Source organism: Mytilus galloprovincialis, chromosome 8, assembly GCF_965363235.1.
Source record: "Mytilus galloprovincialis chromosome 8, xbMytGall1.hap1.1, whole genome shotgun sequence".
Taxonomy (NCBI): domain Eukaryota; kingdom Metazoa; phylum Mollusca; class Bivalvia; order Mytilida; family Mytilidae; genus Mytilus; species Mytilus galloprovincialis.
In genome coordinates this window covers 38,161,243-38,184,247 of record NC_134845.1, presented here as the reverse complement: position 1 = coordinate 38,184,247, position 23,005 = coordinate 38,161,243, and the positions used below count along the sequence as shown (strand labels likewise).

General features: G+C 31.0%; 2 protein-coding genes across 4 annotated transcripts in view; one reads left to right on the top strand and one right to left on the bottom strand.

Annotated features, from left to right (window-relative positions):
• Positions 1–1,057: 1,057 nt before the first annotated feature.
• LOC143041868 (ragulator complex protein LAMTOR1-like) lies at positions 1,058–11,853 on the bottom strand. 2 transcript variants are annotated; one of them, XM_076213995.1, is made up of 7 exons: positions 11,731–11,853; positions 9,221–9,285; positions 8,583–8,690; positions 7,033–7,119; positions 5,979–6,053; positions 5,388–5,514; positions 1,058–3,859 (listed from the first exon to the last, which is right to left on the bottom strand). In XM_076213995.1, exons 1-7 carry the CDS (start codon positions 11,770–11,772, stop codon positions 3,767–3,769), a joined length of 597 nt encoding a protein of 198 aa, XP_076070110.1. In that variant the 5' UTR covers positions 11,773–11,853; the 3' UTR covers positions 1,058–3,766. The 2 variants fall into 2 exon arrangements, with proteins under 2 accessions (XP_076070110.1, XP_076070111.1); XM_076213996.1 differs by lacking the exon at positions 8,583–8,690.
• The window catches only part of LOC143041867 (asparaginyl-tRNA synthetase-like), a 25,150-nt gene continuing 13,997 nt past the window's right edge, over positions 11,853–23,005 (top strand). The window contains exons 1-6 of one of the 2 annotated variants that reach the window (XM_076213994.1): positions 11,853–11,900; positions 19,701–19,810; positions 20,258–20,378; positions 20,909–21,049; positions 21,948–22,028; positions 22,695–22,822. In XM_076213994.1, coding sequence (XP_076070109.1) covers positions 20,298–20,378; positions 20,909–21,049; positions 21,948–22,028; positions 22,695–22,822 — 431 coding nt within the window. In that variant the 5' untranslated portion in view covers positions 11,853–11,900; positions 19,701–19,810; positions 20,258–20,297. Of the gene's footprint in view, positions 11,901–13,215; positions 13,369–19,700; positions 19,811–20,257; positions 20,379–20,908; positions 21,050–21,947; positions 22,029–22,694; positions 22,823–23,005 lie in introns of those variants that run through there. The other variant, XM_076213993.1, reaches the window with a different exon arrangement.

Sequence of the window (23,005 nt, the reverse complement as noted above, 5' to 3'; positions counted from 1 at the left end):
ATTGTGTTGCATCTGTGGCTCATCATACAGATATGAAGATTTTTCAAAATGTATATGCTCTTTTTTAACTTTTGATATGGTATTTTGTCTTTTCTTGACTTCTCACTCTGCCTCTGCAAGACTCTGTATCGTTCCTATTGTACTCAGTGGAGGATCCAGGGATTGGACAAAGTTGGAACATCCCCTTTTTATGATCAATGCTTTTGAATAGGGACACACAGTTGGAGCCCTTTTATCCTGGGTTCGAAAAAAAACACCCTTTAAAAATGACTGGATCTGTCCCATGATGTTAATCAAATGGCACTGAACGGTAAAGATTGCTTCAATTTATCAGTGGGAAGTAAAATTAGATATTGAATTGGTTGTTACTCATTTAACAGCTATTCTAGACAAAGGAAGATAATTCCAATTTTAAAGATGAGGTTAACAATGACATAATTCATATTTTTAGAACAGATATTAGATTCCTGCACCTTGCAAAAGTTTTGTAATTTTCTTGACAAGTGAAACATCATTTTGTGCCTTGAATATCGGAGCATTTATTACATCGATAAATTCTGGGAAATGTTAATGGATAGTATGTATAAAGTGTTATTATCAATGCACTATATTTTGTGTATCAAAAAAGGTAGTACTTTACCTAAAAACCGGTGTAATGATGATCTATAATTCTGACACTTACAAAATATCTCAAATCACTCACCAAATTCAGAAATGTTTCCATACAAGTTTAATCAAATGACTCGTAAAATGCAAAATTGTATATCACATATTAATAGTTTAGCAAATCTTTCTAGAAATATATACGTCACAAATGTACCTCAATTTTTTCACATTTCTCTTTTCAGTAATTGTTCTCATAATAGAGTTGGATTTTGTAACATTAAAAACCGTTTCTGCAATAAGGTAAACATCATATCTATTAATGTTAGATTAAATGCTTGGCTTTTCTTATATCAAGCAATGGGTGGTGTATATACGTGTTAGTGTATGTGTGTGTGTGTCTAAGGGAGTTGTCAACATTTGTTGAATACAATTAAGAGAGAAAATCCCAAAATTTGATAAAAAGTCTTTATTCATAATAGTGTTTGTGAAAAATGTCCACCTTCCAACATTACATTTTAAGCACAGATTATGATGTAGACATAAAACATAGAACAATTAATCACACAAAATATTGTACATGTAAATGTCAACATTCTGGTAATATCTACAATTTACTTTTAGTTATTATTTCACATCTATATCTTATCCTAAAATAAGTTACAATCAACAAGTTGGCTTCACAATTCTTATATCCAAGTAATGGAATGTTCATTTTAATTCTAACTTTAATGAAAATAATCTCTATCTCTTTTTGTTGTAGTTTCATTTTGTTATTAGTAGTGTGTGCTATAACTAGAAAACAAATGAAATAAGGAAATTATCGAGAAAGTTATATAGTCTTAAGCATGGGATGTATACTCTACTATTTTTCTTACTTAAAAATAAAGTAAATGCTTTTGGATAGGAACCTGTCAAAAAAATGACAGCTATGCATTTGAATTGTAGGAACCATCACCAACTCATTCTTTCAGCTTTTGAGAAAAGGTTATATTAATATTAAATAAATTTTCACTTCTCCCTTATTGGTAAGCAGGGAATTTTGAAGATTCAGAATAAATCTCCAAAATATCCCCACATAAATCTCATCTTTAAGAAAGAACAGAATCATAGACAACAAAAAATACACAACTAAATCCTTGAAAACTGGTTTGGCCTTTGAATCAGGAAATTTAAAATCTAAGAAATTAACTCATTTTAATGTATCTCAATCATAAATACAGTATCCATCATTATACATTTTCTATAACATACTAGGAAGATATAAAAACAATATGATAATAAAACTACAGATCATGTGTCATCATTTTGCTTACAAAGATTTGACAAACCCCATTTTACTTTCTGTTCCAGTAAATATTAAGTTAGCCAAATAAAATTGCCTTTCAAATTTTTGCAGTCATGTAGCATTAGGACAAATCAAGACGACCCCAAAGGGTCTTCAAAAAGAAAGAAGTGTTTGTCAGATCCTTGTTAGCAAAGTAAGGACACAGAATCGGTATATTTATCATTTCAATATATATATAAAAAAATATAATTAATTGCACATACAAGCAGCATTTATTAATATGCACCAAGTATCTAAAGTTCTTCATAAAGTGAACTTGCACATGTTAGGCCAAAAGATTATTTAACAATTACATTCTGGTTAATATTAGAGCTACCATTCCTTATGTGTATGACAATACGTTCTAATAAACATCTTATATAGTAACAAAATCATTTACTTTCATTTGTATATATGAGGCATAAGCTAATTAAGAAAAAATATATGTATTTTGTAAATAACCTTTTAACATACACCTTTAAATGTTTAGAATTGTATATTTGATTCATCATACCTTTAACCAATGCAATGTTATCAAATGAATAAAAGTAAATAGAAAATATAATTGGAGACAGTATCCAAACAATTAATAGCAACCAAAAAGGTTTACAAATGATGGCAAAAGATCTAGAGTACCCTGCCATTTTAATGCCATATACTCAAGGTAATTGATATAAGATTATTAAAATACCATTGATAGAACATCTTAGGATTAAAGTTAGTTGTAATTGACCTCTCACCTCTCAAAACAAAGATTGAAATTGAAGGAGCTGTGAAATACAGCACTGAAATTAATTACAGTGGGTTAATTTATATATATTAGTGAGGTACCAAATTTGTTGGCATAAGTGAACTGCAAATTTAAACGTTCAAAATAAATACATTTTTCTTCAATTCACAAAATTTGACATCCATGAAATTATATGTATCCAAAGTAAGGCATTTTAATGACATGCAGTAACTAAAAGGCAAGTTGTATGCATAAACAATTTTCCTTCTAAAAGAACTTTTACTCTTTAGACATTTCAATACATGTATCACAAAACGAAAATAGGTAAAAGTTCTAAATCAAGGCAAGTAACGATAGTAGTATGTAAGAGTAAAAAAGAATGATGTAAACATATAAATGCACTCATTCTATCTAATGGACCTAGTAAACATTTATTTTGCAATCATAAAATCTTGCATTGACGTTGTCAAATATTGAAAGAAAACATATTTTATAACATCTGAGCAAGGTTTGTTTTCATCCCGCCTTGATATTGCCCACCATGCATGAACATTACTAGAACACAATAATTAAGGATCTCATACAATTTCATGTAGTCCAATGAGAATCAATCTCTCTGCTATTTATAGAAAAAAAAAATGATTTGATATTTTGAAAAATTTGGTGTGTGCCCAGAAGAACTTCGACAGAATAAACCATGAAATTTCATATTTGGAACACAAAATATTTAGGTCCTAAAGTATATCGGTTTATTTGTTAATATGGTTTTTGTTTGTTTTTCCATTGTATAAATTTGTGAATTAAAGTTGTACAATGATTTGATATACAATAACTAAATCAATTCTAATTCCATTAATTAAATGCGCATAAACAATAGTGACTATGGAACAAAATAAACATTTTCGATCATTATATTTTTACTCAATAAACATGATGAACTCCGACCTTTAAATCATACAAACACACAAAAATTCTTCTCTCCAACTGTAAATCTATCTCGCATTTTATACACTCTCTCATACATTTATATATATACATAAATACATATATGTACATATGTGCAGTAATGAATATTTAACAATAAATCCTAATATAACAAATGACTATCATGGAACACCAAACGGTACGACTAAATTCTCTTTATGCTGAACCTTAATCTCTTTTATGCATCTAGATGCTTTCTCTGTTGCATTAGTTATCTATAAATAGAAATAATTTCATTGGATAAGATGCTGTCAGCTGATAATTATTCAGTCTGGGTGAACAATAATTTGTTGGTCTACTAAAACTTGTATTGATTTCTGCAAAAGACTTTAATTATATAATATCATACTAATATTCTTGCTTTGTATAAAATCATGATGAATTGTTTCTAAAACAGAAAGTTCTGTGTGCATGTTTTTTTTAAATCAAGATACTGTAAATTCAGAAATTATTGGGTGCATTTATTATTGTGATTTTGTCATTTCAAATTTAGCAAAATTGAAAAAAATCCTGCTTGACTCATATAAAAAAATTCAAAATGCGAGTTTAAATGATTGAGATTATAACCTTGTTGCATTTTTTACAATAAAAACACCAAAATAATTTCTGAATTTACAGTAGAGCGAAACAAGCTATAAAAGTAACCCTTATAAGGAGAAAAGCTGTTGAGTCAGGTCATCTTCTGTTAGTCTCAATGACTGTGGATATACCCATGCATTTTAAGCCTCAACTCAAAGGTCACCTTTTACAAAGTTAGTTCTTCTGTATTAATGGTAACCTTTATACACAGGTGTGACTGTTATTTGAACAATGTCAAGAATCTTTACAGACTGGCTATAATCAAAGGATACACTTATTAAAATATCTCATTTTAAACAGATACAAATAATTGATGTCTATTTGATTATTTAATATTTACATAATATATTCTATTTCTATCATAACCGTTTTCAATCAATGGATTTTGCGTTTATTACTGCCCAGTGGATACAGAGTGTAAACCTAGACCCTTTTGTTGAAATATAAGTATTTTTTTTCTGGAGTTTATCATGTTTATCAATCATAAAGGAGTAGGGGCATTAAGGCCTGAATTTGGACCACAAAAATAAACGTTTGATATCTATTTCAAATTGGCACATTATGTTTAGAATTGCATAGGTTCAAGAAATATAAAAGAAAAACATAAAGATTTTTACCTGATGACGTTACAATTACGTCATATTATGTACTATTTTCAAAAATAAAACAATGAAAAATAGATTTTATGCAGTTTTCCATCTTTTTTCTGTTATGGAAATATCGTGTGCATGCAATAAACAACAAAATAATTTAACTGAAGCTTTACTATTACTATTGACATGATCCCACCAAACATAAAGTTGTTTCTTGGGTGCGAACATACTTTTTCAATCTAAAATAGTCATATAATTTTATGAAAAACAAAGAAAAATCCCGAAATTTTACAAAATATGCAAAATAAATCATGATTTGTTGCCATGGAAACTTGTTCAATGTAAAATTTGTTTTGTTTCTCTGAGTACCTTGTGTTTCAGTTTCAGTTATTTAAGAATACATATGATAACTTTTAAATTTGCTGTAATTTTTGGGCCAAATAAGGACCCTATTGACCATACTCCTTTTTCCTCAAGTTTGTCTGACCAATTTTAGACAATACTTTGATCAATTTTGTCATTCTATAATATTCACTGGCTACTGTCATTGACTGTATATTTAATTACTTACCAACTGAATATCATGTAATGAAATCGGTTTACTGGCTAGCACTGACTGTGGAGCAGTAACACAATTAGGTAGGTTTGGTTTCTGTTTTAACCGACTACTGCCACCTACTACCATGTTAACTCTGTTGCTGAATAAAAAAAGAAAATATAAAGTAATACGAATTTTTTAGATTACAAGTTACATTATTTGATCACAAAATAGTGTTAACCAATGATTCAAAAGGGAATATATTATACACAAAAACATAATAATGAGACATTTAAAATTCTCAATGTTTAACAATGGACACTCATTCCTATTAGCTGCTTTTTCTTATCCTTACTTAAAGAATTGAATTTCCATGGGTGTGTCTAGTTTTCATACATTGCTCTACATGTTTTCAAAAATAACTAGCTTAGATTGACTTATTGTTGCTCACAAAATATCTAATGACAAAGTACTAGATGAGTACCAATGAGTTATGTAATGGTTCATTGTGCACTGTTTGATTAAGGCTTAAGGCCCCTAATGAAGAAAATCTACATGAATGAGGTACTGACTCCCTCCATGCAATGATATTTACAATGTATTGCACCCAGAATTGAAAATTACCTATACTGTCTAGTTCTCTCTTGATATTCTGTTTGTTCTACTAAGTTACTCTCATTTGTAACATCTATCACATCCCTGAAAAAGAAAGAACTGTCTGTGTTGGTTAATCATTTCAGATAAGATGAATCTATAGCCATGATAGCAATGAAGACATAAGGCCACAATTAAAAATATTTTGGTTTGCCCAAATCCTACCCAAGGTTGAGACAGTGGGTAGGTAGCTAGGTAGGCATTTTCTTTTCTTTTTTTTAAAGAAATTTACGTATCGGATGTTTATTAGTCTTCATGCCTATCTGATTAAAAAAAAACTTCTTCAAATCAGGACAATAAAAGAATTTGAGTAGGCAGCTTTTTTCTGGGTAGGTAGGGTTTGGGCAAACAAACCTATTCTTTTTTTATGGCCTTATGAGGTATATTCCAAAAGCAGTTGGTAAAAGGTTTTTCAAGAGATATGCTGAAGAAAATCTGTGAAACAATTCTGAACATCCTCGTCCTGTATAAATTTTCATCAATATCCATGAAGCTGTTATAAAGGAGTTCTTCTGCTCTCTAGACATACCACATATTGAAGCAAATAATTTTAATCATCTCCTCTTTAGTATGTCTAATTGCATAGGGACTATATTCCTTCCAGTACATCATCAGGTTGTGTAATTCAACAACTCAGTAAAGTTCGTTTTTTTTTAATTTTGTCAAGCTATTTAGGAGGATTTGATCTTCAAAAAAAACTATGACACTTACAAAAATATATTGCAATATACTTAGATATTTTGTATTATCTCCCCTCTAACATCTGGAAATGATTAAATTCCTTTTTGCACATCCTCTAGAAGTGTTCTACAGCTGTTTAATGTTTCATTTTTTTCTCTTTAGTTAAGGATAGTCTGCACTTTCAATACACATTGATCAACAGATGGACTGACAAGGTAAATTCCTGTATGCAGCTAAAAACTTTGCTGGGGGTATAAAATGTATTTTAAAATGTACATTTAGCATCTACCATCCTTTAAAATGTGTGTTTACACTTTTCAAATGAAAATAATATTGAACCAACCTTGCTGTTTTCTGTAATATTCTTTCTAACGCTGAATGTTCATCTCCTTTTGGATGACTTACTATTGCTGGCTCACTGCTTGGACCACTGTCAACATTCAAATAAAATTGACAATGGACATTAAATCATTTTTGGAGATATTAAAATATGTTGAACAAATACATGAAAAAAGTATGTGCTAGTCATTTGTACATGTTGTAAAGTAGGCAAATCAATCAGTTTTGCAATAACATACTAGAAATTATTATTTCATTTGTAGCAAAAATACTTTATATTTATTGAAAAAAGATTGAATAAGCTTGCCTTTGATTCTCTTAACCTTCAATTTGACAAAACAACCTCATCTATGTTTATTTTGTCTATAAGTCATGCTTTTTTGGTGTAAATATACATTTCATACAATAGTCTATCATGGACTGATGCTTAGTGAAAAGAAATAATATAAAATAATGCATAAGAGATACATGTAGTTTACTCTTTACTTTATCCTTTTATTTAAGGAAAAGAATACAGAACTGACTGAGTGCCATGATTTTCATAAAGTTTATCACTAAGAAATATGACAAGAATTTGAACATATTGGAAAAGCATTCACTTTTTAGGTAGTTATATATAATATTATGAAATTGTACACTGTAAATACAAGCAAGGACGAAAATAAAGTATAAGGATTAAAAAATCTTTCTGCAAGCTAAAAATGTTTCAAAATCACATGATGAAAGACATGAATTTTCCATATTTCTGTTAAATTCCTAAGGTGTACAGGTTATGAATGCACTGTACAAATACATTTTCACTAAAATGATGATTATTGTTAAATATAAAAGCATACCCTGAAATTCTCCTACAGCATATATTTGTACAAGGTAAACACTAAATTTCTAGAAATGTTTGAATTATCATTATGTTTGTTTTTAATTGGAGAATGTTGAATTTAACTTGCACATTGTTGCAGAAGTCATCACTGAGAATATTTCCAAATTATCATATCAACATACTGAAAGCAGGTTTGTCTGATTGTCAAAAATCAGCATCAAGTTAAATTTTTCAAGACCCAAATCACTGACCCTTCAAATGTTTATGGTATCAAACCTGTAGGATCACATCATGTTTGAAATTACAGAATTCATTGCAATTTTCCCCAAAACAAGTCATTGTTTAATATTTTATGAAATCAAATCCAACTATCCAGATTATAAATGAATCCCTGTGAATGTATCGCCCACAAAACCATACTTCAGCAGTCATGGTAGATATCAATATATCTATAAGAAGGAGGCATTACTACATTCATAGTTTCATTTGCAGTTACTTATTTAGTCATGCAAGTAGGGTTTGTGGAAGCTATATATCAAGTCCACTTTGAAGCCACAAACTGTTCATGATGGTTAAAGGTCAAAGCTATATCTAAAGACAACTGTACAAGTGAAGCAACAAACTGTTCATAGATCATGTAGATATTTTATGGTAAAAGCCATTTTTCAAATTTTAGCAATGTTAATTTATAACAGTGCTTTGCTTTAGATTGATCATGCCATACCAAACTTTACCTAGGTAGTGTTTGTATAATAGGAGGAGGATGATAGGGCTGGGGCGGTTCTGTAAATGCTGGTTTCGGTTCTTCTGTTTTGATACCATAACAACAGCAACAACTAAAACTGACAAATTACCAGTAATCATGATAATCAGTCACTCCAATGTTTAACATGTTCAAAGCTTCAAGTTCAAGGTAAATCTTAAATTAACAGAAACCCAGTAAAATTTGCTTTTGTCAAGTTTAATGATATAAGGCACGTCATATACATATTTCTCCAATAAATGCGCAAAATATGATGATGTTTTTTTACTAATTGCATACCGGTAAATTGATAGATTTTATTTTATTTTATTGGTTGTTGGTTTGCTGTATTGTAAAGATATTCCACCCACATCTTGTAGCAGTTTGAATGTTATACATTATTGTAACATGTAAAAGTGGACTTACACCAGGAAACTATTGCTAAGCACTGTCAATTACATCATGTGTACATCATACATGTTACGTGTACATGGTGTAAGATAAATCTCAAACATATATAATACAGTAATCATGGTACTAGTGCCTCCTAAAAATGATGTGTGATAATGCAAGCTATATATGATTACAAAATGTACCTATAAAAGTTTATCAATCATGCATTTTACTTACACAGATCTTGGAGAATGATTTTGTACAGGGTTTATAAGTCTAGTTGTTTCATCAGGTTCATTAGTCTGAAAAAAAAGTATGCACATTACAAACTATACATGTCAAACATATGTTCTAATATCTTAAATGAAAGATGAAACTGTCAGTCTGCAGTTTTCAAAGAAATAAAAACTTTGTAATACATTGTTTACATTTAATGCTATCAAGATTGTCACCATTTATTCCATTTGTCATTTAGCAAGACATCCTTCCTAAAACATTCAAAGTAACATTCTGACATGCTTGTTTTTTTCAGCAATACCTCATAAGTTTTTGTCAGTTGATCTCATTGAGGTCTAAGCGTGACGTGGGATTGCAGATTTTTTTGTAAGCGTAACATGTGAAAGTCAAATTGTTGTGCTGTGAAAATGTAAAATGAAGTCTATTGGGACACAAAAACTTACAAAAAAAGGAGAATTGCTTACAGAATGTTACATTGTACATAGTGATACAGGGAATCTGACAAAACAATAAGCGGGATCCAGGATCAGAACCCCCAATGAGACCCCCTTGTCAATTAACATGATTAATATTGCCTTCTGTATTTTGTAGTTTTATTCTGCTTGATTTTATATTTTAACATATATTCAGCAGGAAAACCCTTGGGTCTGTTCACAATGTTTTCTTATTAAAATACTGGTTGAATTAAAAAATGTTTTCTAAACATGCTAAATGTATATAATTATATTTTCAAAAATATAATTTGTGAATTTTATAAATGAAATATTTTTTGTGATCATGGTGAATAGTTTAATAATTATTTATTGTGATTTATTGAAGATTACCATGATTACTGTTAATTGGTATTAACAAAGCTAATTTCGTTTTATTGTTCTGTGTTTGGTGGACAGTAAAATGCAAGTACAAAATGTAGCAAGCTTTGTACAATGTTGTAAGATAAAAAACAATGAAGATTTTTAATGAAAAAATACTGATAATTATTTTAAACAGTTTCTGACTAGTTTGATAACTGTTTGGAATCTTAATTCTGCCTTTCATAGCCTTTGAGATGAATGACTTGGTCTTCTTATCCATTTCGTCAAGATACAATGTAATCCACAAAAGAAATCCTGATTACATAATAAAAATGTGAGCGAACATGATTTTCAACGAACCGATCTGTATTTTTCTGACTGAGCCAACCAAGTCTTTGCTCTTCATGCTCTTACTCACAATCTTTGTTGCTCAAGTGAGAGGCAGCAAATACAAATTATTGGTTTTTAATTATTTGTACCGCAACTATTTCCAGTACATGTTTACATTTGTCATTAGATGTAACCATTTCTAATTTCTGTTACTGGTTTACGAATTTATTATAAACAAACCAATGCGGCGATCTACACATGTCCTACTAAATTTGTTAAAGGAGCCATCCCTGGCAAACAATCAGCGATTGAACCCTTCGATGTAGACAACAAATATATTATAACCGAGAAAGTGATTCAGATGATGAAATAGATAGTGAAGATGACTGTAAATAAGAACAATCAGAAGACCAGAATGGGTCCTTCATTGTTCATTTGCCAGTGGCTGTGAAAAATATTACTAATATTAATAATAATAAAGTTATATTGTCGATAAAATATGTTAATAAAAATTTTCTTTTAGCAATGTTTAGTATAAAATTTACAAAATTTGTAGGACTGACAAATAATCTTGCTTTGACGGTCCCATGACAGACATGACAGATAGGTCAACAAAAGTTTTCTCGAACTCTGTTAATTAATGAGAGTCTGCATAGTATACAAATATGGACATAATAAATGGTTAGATCATATGTTTTCATAGGACATATGAATTCGTATTGTGCATCCTTTTTCAAGGGAAATTGTGACATCACAAATTAATGCATTCTTAATAGCATGAAAACCAATGAGGAAATAATGAGAAGATGATAAGCTCGAATTTGCTTTTACCAACTTTTAACCCTTTTAACACATGTGTCCACACAGACTGTGCTGGAGGGACACATCTGTCCATGTTTTTACTTACATGTATGCAAGCTTCTTTTCATTGCTGTATCTTTTTCAAATAAAAAACCAAAGATTGACAAATGATTAAACAATGTTATATTTTTCTTCAATGTGTCCCGAATGTAACGGCCATTATGGTGTGACGTCATGTATCGAATGAAATCATTGTTGGACATCTGAAGTCACAGACATCGAGCTGTCATATTTTCTGGCACACGAAATGCAACCTAGAAAATGACTGACAGCAATCTGAGGTTTAAATAAGGTTTATCAGTTTGGTGTGCTATGCGAAACTTGAATAGCTACCATGTTAAATATATCCCAGACCTTAACAGTGATTGATAAATAGTATTGACAAGAGCGAAATTTGGTAAAGAGCGAAATTTAGTAAAGATAACTGTAGTGTAAAATATATCAAGAGGGGGAGGGTCTACACATTTATAAATTTATGCTTCAGTTTGGTTCAGTTAAAAGTTTTTAAAAAGAGGGAATGTTCACCAGTGTGTCTTTATCATCTTCGCTGCTAAAGCAGCATCCCATATTTAATGGGTTTGTTACTTTCTTGAAACTATATATACAGATCTGTCGCTTTTTTCGGTTTTATCCTTGACCTTAGGCACTCACATGACAGATAGGAGGAAATTGTAAAATTGGTTGATTTTGATTGGGTAATATTTAATTTTATTTGTTTAAAATATGTTTCAAAAATTAATTGATTTGATAAAACTATTCGATTTCAATTATTGTTTGTATCTCGATAGAGAAAAAGTAAATTTTGTACTTATTTGATATGTGAATTCGGATATTCATTTCGAATCTACAAGATGTCTGCCTCCATAGAATCCATGACAAGTCGCCCCACTGGCAAGTCGCCCCACTCCTAATCGCCCCACTTTTTCACCAACTCGCCCCACTTTAAAAAAAAAAACGCCCCAACCTGGATTACCAAATCGCCCCACTTTTTAAAAAATCGCCCCACTTGTGAAATGTGTTAAATCCCGTTAATATTACTCCTGAAAACTTGCCCCACTGAATGGAAAACGATAAAATCTAGATTAATATATTATTAACCAGGATGAATTTAGTAAAGCCAACTCGCCCCACTTCTGGAAAAAGATGTTATCCCGTTGTATATAAGTTAAATTCCGTGAATATTACTCCTGCGAACTCGCCCCACTTATGGAAAACGATAATATCTAGATTAATATATTATTAACCAGGATGAATGTAGTAATGCCAACTCGCCCCACTTATGGAAAAAGATGTTATTCCGTGAATATTACTCCTGCCAACTCGCCCCACTTAAAAGAAAATGATAATAATCTAGATTTATATTATATTATTAACCAGGATGAATGTAGTAATGCCAACTCGCCCCACTTATGGAAAAAGATGTTATCCCGTTGTATATAAGTTAAATTCCGTGAATATTACTCCTGCCAACTCGCCCCACTTATGGAAAAAGATGTTATCCCGTTGTATATAAGTTAAATTCCGTGAATATTACTCCTGCCAACTCGCCCCACTTATGGAAAAAGATGTTATCCCGTTGTATATAAGTTAAATTCCGTGAATATTACTCCTGCCAACTCGCCCCACTTGTAGAAAAAGATGTTATCCCATTGTATATAAGTTAAATTCCATGAATATTACTCCTGCCAACTCGCCCCACTTATGGAAAAAGATGCTATCCCCTTGAAAACCTTATAGAAACTTCTTATATTATTCCCTTTTTTTAATATAGCAGTAAGAAGTGAGTATTAATATTTCCACTTATGAATAGTACAAGTATGAATAGAGTTAAAATAAATATTTAACATGATTAAACCAATTTCACATGTGGGACGATTTTTTAAAAAGTGGGGCGATTTGGTAATCCAGGTTGGGGCGTTTTTTTTTAAAGTGGGGCGAGTTGGTGAAAAAGTGGGGCGATTAGGTGTGGGGCGACTTGCCAGTGGGGCGACTTGTCCTGCTTCCCCTCCATACAAAAATAAAAAAATGTCAACATTTGCACTTCGAGGTCTTAAAAGATCCTTTCTATCTAGATCTTTCTCATTTACTCAGTACAGATTAATCAGAAATACAATTAAAGACATTTTGAAATGTAAACAAAGTGACGCAACAGTGAATGCAACGGTAATTTAACTTAGGCAGAATCTTACAAGAGGTTTCGGTCATAAATGGAGCCGGTTCGGCCTTGGTGGATTCGTCCTAGGTTGTTTCGGCCATGTAAAAGAAATCATTTTAGTCAGACCAAGGATTTGTATAGTGCATCATTGCATTGTAAAAGAGATTTGTGTTGTGTATTTTTTCATTTATGTTATTTACTTCTGGCAAGGCTATTTTTTTTTTCTGGGACGCTTAAATGCTTAAGGTTTAAAGCAAAATTGTGATTGAAAAAATTTCCTGAAATATTCAAGTAAATATCATTCTTTTAAAAAGAAAATAATCATGAAACATAAGAAAGAAAACCAGAAATAATTTCAAATATCGTAATTGTGAAATAATATCATGATTTACATGTAATAAGGTAAGTCATGTAAGTGGAATACTAGTAAAAGTGAGTTGTTTTCAGATCTCAATACAAATATAAATTAAAAGTAAAGGTCGAAATATTGTTGCATTACCGGTACTACTGTTAATGGAACGAAACGAGTGAGTAGATTTTCACCTGGACAGACGTGTTTACAATATGTCCTGTAGATGGTAGACCAAGGTGAATAAAATGTTGAATACTTAAATCATGAACTGATGAGTTGAGAATGGAAACTTCCGACCAACTACCAGAGGAGATTACAGTAGTTCTGTCACTCGTAGAGAATCAATCCGCCGATTGGACTTTAACTAAACGGAATGAAAGATACTCCATGCAGATAAAATGGCGACAAACAACACAAAAGCCTACAATCACGACGAAAAAGAGGTCATCAAAAGCACGTCAAGACAGGAATCGCCGTTGACGACAAGCCTTCCTCCTTCAAAAGCAACAGAAGTCTAGTGAACCGACAATAAACACAGAGGAGCAGGGACCTACCGCACCACCCCCAGTTGTCGAGACAAAAGAGTTACCTTCACCAGCCATCAATGATGATATGGATACCGGTATATCTATCTCGCAAATAGACGAAATCTATCAGCAAAACAGACTATAGCTGAAGAGCAAAAGATCAACACAGACATCCAGAAAGGACGACTACAGAAGTAGATCCCGCTCAACAGGTTGTCGATGGTCGATCTGAAGTGGATAAAACTCTACAGAAAGAGAGAAAAAAGAGACAGCTAGATGCTCGAAGCTACACCAAAGGACTAAAGGTGAAGAAAGTATGTTTGGATCTTCCGCAAACTATGTATGTGATGGATATTGCCGACAACGACTTGTATCTGCTCGTCAATAGCAATACTTTGGAGTTTCACGACTTCATCTACAAAGACCAAGACAAAGACACGTACCAATACATCAAAAGAAGTTTCGACACTTGGCTTGATGTTAGGAACAGCAAGAACTTTCTATTCAGTCAAGAAAGGATGCAAGCGATAGTGACAATTGCAAACAAATACAAGTTAAAATTAGTTTAAAATAAAGGGCGATATAAGCCCCAAGACCTGTTAAATTCCCATTGTTATACTTTGTGTTAAAGGGGCGAAATAAGCTCAATCCCTTTTTCTGCCCTTAGAAAAAAAAAAAAAAGTAATGGAAGAATTTGAGTATGATATCAGAGACATATGTCTCTGAATTTATCAAGTATTAATTATTTAATACCATTTTTTTAAAATTCAATATGAAATTATGTCTCTTTTTTCAAGAATATAAATAATACATATCAAAATTAAAAGACATTGAAATAAATAATTATGTATGAACTCAAAATATTTAATTACTTAATATGTTAAATTTAACCCTGAAACAGTTAATTTATACTTAAACATCGCTCTTACTTCAAGTACTTTTAATACTTTGATAATGACTATTACCCAAAGAGATCTTGCGAGGTTTAAATCTGGCCGTGTGATATTACGGGATTTTGCCGAGTTGCAAATCTCTTGTATTATATGTCTCTGATGATATTTTTAACTATATAAATAGTTTTGTCTGGGGACAAAGATGTAGTTGTTGATTATATAGAAATAAGATATTAAATCATAGCATAACAATATATTGGAACAAAAGCAATTTCAACAGATGGATTGTATTTACCTGTGAAATGTTATCTTTCTTATTAAATCATGTTGTAAGTCATCTTTTTATATAAATATGATAAATGAACATATCAAAAATAAGATTCAAGGAAAAATTTCAGTATGAAACAGATTCAGGAATATATATTAATATCTAAAATATAAATTGCTCACAATTTCCTCCCTTTGATTGATAAATTATGCAAATTTGTTGTACCTTTGTGAAACATATAATAACTATAGTCAGGTATATATATATATTGATTGTGAGTAACTTACATAGTAGTTAATGGGACTCAATTTCACAGGTTTCTGTGAAAAATGATACGGAAAATATTTACAATATATACCGATACATACTACATATCCGCATAACACCGATAGATTTTAACTCTTTTGGAAAAAATCTACCTGTGAAATATCATGTCTAGAAAAAAAATATGGTGACAAATTATCCCCAGGATAAAAGATCACAGAGGAAGAAATAAACCATTACAAAGGTGTCCGGACTCCCAGAAAAAAAAAATAGCCTTGCCAGACTAGTTATTTACATACTTTTAGGAAAAAGCAGGCACTACTTGTGAAAGGGGACGAAATCTGTATGAATTTTTTTTTTAATTCAAACATATGTTATTAACTCAGATACTTTCATGAGTTGTCTACTTTTTATTCCTCAATTTTTCTAAATCTGCAATAACATATGTTTGTTATTTGTAAAATTATTTCATTTATAGTGGGCTCTAGGGAACTCTTGAGACTTTGTGCAGAAACTAAATTTTGCAAAGCCTTGGTAACTAATTTTTTTGATTAGTACATTTTTGATTTACCATGGTAAATTAATGAGACAAGGCTATTAAGAGATCAGCTATAGCTGTGATAACAAGGCTCAGTTCTTAAAGGAATGTAACTTATTATATAAGACACTTGGGAATTAATGAGAAACTTGTACAGAACCTCATTACATGCTCTGGTCATTATTTCTTACAATAAACTAGAGTACATTGCATTGTAATTAAGCATGATGTATGCCTGAGCAAATGCTTTGAAGTGATATAGAGAAGCTGTGATAACACCCTTTAGTTATTACAGGCATATTTTTTTCTGTAATAACATATACATTTTTTGTAGGTGAACTATGCAAAATTGACAAACTATGAGCTGTTATATCTTTCAATAGATAAGAATACATAGAGTCTATGGTCAGGTTGTTGTCTCTTTGACACATTCCCCATTTCCATTCTCAATTTTATAGAGACAAAAGTAATACCAATAGAACTTTTATCATGTTTATACATTTCAACTAAACTAATGATGTATATTGTCCCTTTGAAACATGTAACATAGATATGTTCATGTTATCACAGTTCTTTGTTTTTTTTGGTCCACAATAACAAATGTATGTTATTTTTCTGCAATAACCGTATAGAGTTATATCCCTGACTGTAAGTTACGAGGTCATATTCAATGTAAATAAAGAAACTATCATCAGGTATATCAGGAAAAGATGCCTTTTTCAACTGTTTCTTATGAGAGAACATGGACCCCTCCTTTTTTTAAATGGCATTAGGTTTGGTTACCTATAAAGATTATTTGAACCAATTTTAATGAAAAAGTAAAAATTGCATTTTTTTTTAAATTTGATAAATATATGTACATGACGTACATAGTTAACCGTTACAATAAGAAAAATTAGCTACTCCATACATGGTAGTGACTCCACAGTAAAAAGTAGCAGTTGATTAACATGTGAGCTGGGTCACATAGAAATCTACCTTATGCAATTTTCAAATGAATATCAATACATATTTTAACTTATATCAGGTTGAAAAAACTCTGTGGAAAGACTGTAACCATGGTAACTGTTTGAAAATTCAATTGTTATAAGAACCATTTATTCTTCTTTTAGTTCGTCTTTGAATGTTCCAAGAGTAACCAAAGTCGTAAACAATTAAATGTGTATGATTACATGAAGTCGATTTCTATTCGACACTGCTCACATAACAGAAGCATAAACATGATAAATTCTTTTCATGTATACACATGGAAAAAAGTATTGCAACACCAAATTGAAATTGAAATTAAAAAAGCACTTTTTATTTTTTGTGATATAATTTGGTAAAATAGAACTACTTAAACATTATTTAAGTATCACCTGAGTTTAATCAATAAATATCGACTCGGTAAGTTTTTATCTGCACATGCAGCTACTGTACCAGTAAACAGCAAAACAGGTGTTTTCATCCTCATTGTTTTCAACACTTTAAATAACCAAAATTTTAAAGTTATGTGATTGACACCTTGTAATGGGTCATCGACAACTCTTAACTGCAGCAAGATGACAGATTATCAGCATGAGTGAAGCAGGAGGTCGCTGTAATAACTGCACGTATTGTTGGTCATCACCATTCCACTAGAAGTTGTTTTGAGAATTAAAAATGGCACTAAACGATGTTAAAGACCTTCCGAAATAAAGAAGACCCTCTATACCATTTGCTAGGAAAAATCAAGCATAAAAAAGGTTGGTCAGAAGGAAAACCCTTGCATACAATACAATCCAAAAAAGAGAGTGTTTGGCATACAGGGACCTTTTAACAAGAACTGTTCGAGATTGACTCATCGCTACTGGTTATCGTGCGATAAGACCATTTCGAAGACCTTTGTTCAGGGTTGGCAAAGTATTACCCACCCGGGAATTCCCGGGCGGGAAAATCCGGGTTTTCCCGGGCTGGGCAATACTCCCAGAAATGGGTAATAGTGGGCATTACTGGGCAATATGATTTTTTAAGCTTATTTTAACACAAAATAGTAAAGACTTGTTATACTTTTTTACAGATAACCATTGACGGTTATTTCTAGAAAATTAAATTTCATTCTCTTCTCTAGATCATTTGTCTATTAATCTTATATGTCATATATGTAGGTAGAATACAAGATTTGCACATTTAAAGATACCTTTTAATTACCAAGTATTGTTTCAATAATCCAAACTTTGAAGAATGCATTTTATTGCAGTGTTAAAGTGAATTGTTAATTTTAATTGTTATACATTCATATTGCTAAATAAACACCCTACAGGGTCATGCCATTAACACTTATAAACTTAAAAGGACTGATTATTGTTACATAAACAAAACTGTGTTCTAATCTGAATAATTACTTATTAATTAGTGACAGTACATATACATTATTTAAATGTGATTTTTCTTTAATACATGTAATTATTAATTCTTAGTGGAGCTATATTCATTTGAAAAAAATGATTTATTTGCTGTCTATTTACAGTTTGCCAATCTAGACAAATGCTAAACAAACAAAATAGGGTATAAATATCTTATTAAATGTATTGCAGTGTGTTTATCACTGAATCCTCTTTAAAAATTCAGACAAATATTTCATATTACCCAGTATTACCCACTAAAACCCAGTAAAACCCGGGTTTTCCCAGTATTTCCCACTGGGCTGGGCAATACTCATAAAACCCGGGTTTTTGCCAACCCTGCCTTTGTTCACGAACAGACACACAGTTTTCCGTATCCAATGTAGTGCAGAGCTCGCTAAAATTGAAAAATAGCATCATGGAGGAAGATTCATTGTTCCAATGGAATTCGGGTCATCTTCCGTGGACGGATCGTAGCCCAGATTTGAACCATATCGAGCATATATGGGACACTATTGGGCGGGAAGTGCGCGAAAGGACACCCCAGTTCAAACACATCATGAAATAAACAATGCCCTTCATCAGAAATGGTTGCTGCTACCTTAGCAACAAATTAGTCGATTTTTGGCAGGAATCAGAAGACGTTAAGATGCGGTTATCCGTTTGAATGGAGGCTGCGCACAAAGTACTAATTCTTTGGCGTGTAACGATCAACCATGATGTGAACAGTCATCTGAAGATTAATTTTGAAATGTCTGACATTGTAAAGTTCGACTACAGTCAAAGTTGTAAAATGCATTTTTTTGTACAAAAAACGCTTCATTTTGTTATTAAAATTGTGGTTATGTAAATCATTTTTTTTTAAACATTTTTTGTTCGTTTCAATGCCAATGTTATCATAAACTATGTTTCAATAATATTATACAAATATCTTATTATATATCATCCAAAAAAAGAGGCTGATTTTTCAATTTTTGAAAAATCAAGGTGTTGCAATACTTTTTTCCATGTGTATATATTACTAGAAAACTTTAGATTTTTTAATTTTTATTATATTATGGTAAATAATAAACATGTACATGCATGTACTTCACAATAATGGAAATGATAGAATGGAATGAACATTTTTTTGTAGGGTTGGGTGAAGACATTACAAGTCCACAAGAATGTAACTTTCATCAAAGTTAATGATGGTTCATCGTTGTCATCACTACAAGTTATAATACCTCCAGAGCTCAAAAACAAGTAAGTTACCATCAAAGATGAGAAAATCTTTAATAAAGGTTTTGTTCTAAAATTGTACAAAAATATTGTACAATTTTAATAATAGTTGAGGCAACTTTATGCTACAATCATTTTGACAATGAAACAAACTTATTCACTTAAGGTGGTACCTAACACTTGAACTCAAATTAATTTGGCTCGTTTAATTTTCTTAAAATTTTGACAAAGTATTTACTTTGACCCTTTGACAAAAATATAAAAATTTCAAAAAATTTGTACCAACCCTTTTATCAGAAAATTTACACTGGTTATATAGCAATTTGACAACCACTTATTTTGATCATTGAGAAGCTTAATATTCCCTTAACAACACAACGTAATCAAAACGTTAAGCTGATTTTACAGAGTTATCTCCCTGTAGTGTTAGGTACCACCTTAAGACTAGAAAACTTATGTATGTATTTTCAGTGAAATCACATTTGGTAGCAGTGTGTCAGTAGAAGGGAAGATGATAGAAAGTCCAGGACAGGGACAAGATTATGAACTGTTAGCAGAAAAAATATCTGTGTGTGGAGCATGTAATCCTGAGGTTTGTTTAGAGTTGTCTCCCATTGTCCATTTTTTTTTTCATCTTAAAATAAAACACTAAAACATTTTTTTTGTGTTTTTCATGTTGAAATTCAAAGTAAATTACAACTGACAAACATTTAGGACTGCTACATTTTCAATTTGTGTACAAAATAGTCATCATGATCATGTGATTTTGGAATCCAAAACTCTTATTTACTGATATAGACCATATGTCTTGAAAGTGAAATACAATGTACATATACAATAATGAAACACACACAGACTAGACATGTACAGTTATATAAATAGATCAGTTTACCTATCTAGGCAATGTGACATGAAAAGAAAAAAAGTTTAAAAAAAAAAAGAAAAACATGTTACATAAAGAAAAAATAGAAGGAAAAAAATTTAAATATATGTTTATTTGTTAGCATTTCAGGATTTCCATGGATGGTAGTTCTATACTTACATGTACATGCTTATACAATAAATAGTGTGTTCTATTGATCTGTATGCTGTATGCCTATTTCACATCATCTATTTTTGCAGGAGTTTCCATTTCAGTCCAGAAGTAAGATACCAGTTGAGTATGTTAGAGACTATTTACATTTGAGGCCCAGAACAAACTTCTTCAGTAGTCTCCTTAGACTTAGAAATGCTACAACCAATGCTATTCATAAATATTTTCAGGTATTTCTATTTACTAGAGTTATTTAAGTTGAAATATGATCACTTTGTTACCACTTTGAATATAAAAGTTTATTAACTTTAAAATTTATCGAATATTTTTGACAGAAAAAGTGGGATAACATTTTGACATCAACCCAACAACACAATAACAAGATATCTACATTTACAGGTCCTCATATCCTGATCATATTATATTCGTTTATAGTGTATTAATGTACGTTTTTTGATTGAGTTAAGCCTGCCAATTAATATTTTATAGTGTGTTTTTCTATGTTGTGATGTTATGCTATTGTTTCAGAAAAAGGGAGAAGGTTTGGATCCTTTAAAATGTTTAAACCTGCTGCAAATGTTTGCAACTGTCCTAAGTCAGGAATCTGATGTACAGAAGTTGTCTTTGTTTATGTAATTTATACGTGTTTCTCGTTTTTTTATTTTATATAAATTAGACCGTTGGTTTTCCAGTTTGAATGGTTTTACACTAGTAATTTTTGGGCCCTTTATAGCTTGTTGTTCGGTGTGAGCCAAGGCTCTGTGTTGAAGGCCGTACATTGACATACATGTATAATGGTTTACTTTTATTTAAATTGTTATTTGGATGGAGAGTTGTCTCATTGGCACTCACACCACATCTTCCTATATCTATTTACTTCACTATAAAACTTACTGTTTCAGTGATTTTTTCTTCTAATAATGTATCATTTTTATTCCAAAGTATTGTTTCTCTTCAAATTGAAATTAAAAATGCAACAACTTCAGGATATCTTTTTTATGCCCCCGCCATTGCAGAGGGGGCATCAAGTTATTTTAAACAACAGCTTTGAAGGTGACTGTGATCATACATGTAAATTAAATTATTTCTCCTGTGACAAATTTATTGAATTTTTATACCTTTTTTCAGGAAAATGATTTCCTATTTATACATACACCAATCCTGACATCTAATGATTGTGAAGGTGGTGGGGAAGTCTTCAGTGTGGAGGTAATTTTATCATTTTCAGTATTTGTTCATCCTAAAAGGCAGGTAAATGACATTTTTCTAACTTTCACTTAAAATGTTTTTAGGTCACAGAGAATATCAGTCACTTAAAATAATTGTGTTAAGTGTTGCATTTGGAAATATGGTTGTCCTTTCTAATGGTACGATATAGGGCAAGAATGTCAAATGAGATCACATGTACCTGCAAGACTTTCTCCATGTTGATTAAAAAAGGAAGAAAAAGAAGAAAGGTTTTTGTTTGCAATAAATTGTATTGATTTGGTCTGTTTTAATATTAAATGTTTAAAACTGTCTGCGATCATAATTTCTCTTATATTAGAAAAGGAAAGTTAAATGGAGAAATTCAGATCTTTGAAGGAAAATTATATAGACACATGATCTATAGTCTAATTATATTGTACCCATTAGAATTTAAAGAGAAAATAATTCTCCTTCAAAAATAGAAGAGAAAAGTGTATAGTTTTTGTCAGCATCCCATAAAAGATAATTGGTAACTATGGTCATGATGGTAAAAAAAAGGATTTTATAGTAAAAAATGCTTCTTTTTTTTATATCAAATTACTTAGTAATGAGTAGTTACCTTAATTGACCTTAAGCATTAACAATTGAAACAAAATATGCATAAAATGTTTGTACATTTTATTTTAGCCACATAATAAAGATTTGATACCTGAACTTTCAGACAGTGAAGAAGAAAACAAGACACCAAAGTTATTTTTCCGAAACCCTGCTAATTTAACAGTGTCAGGACAACTTCACCTAGAAATTATTACAGGGTACGTAAGTTTATTTTTTCTATAAAATTTTATTGATGCTAATTTCAGTTTTCCTATCAAAATGGTACAGATTTCTTTTTTCAAGTGCTTAGTAGTGCAAAACATATGCATATTTTGCAAGGTTTGACTTTCAATTCGTCGATATTCATGCAATTACCCTAAACACAGCTTAAAAAAATGTAT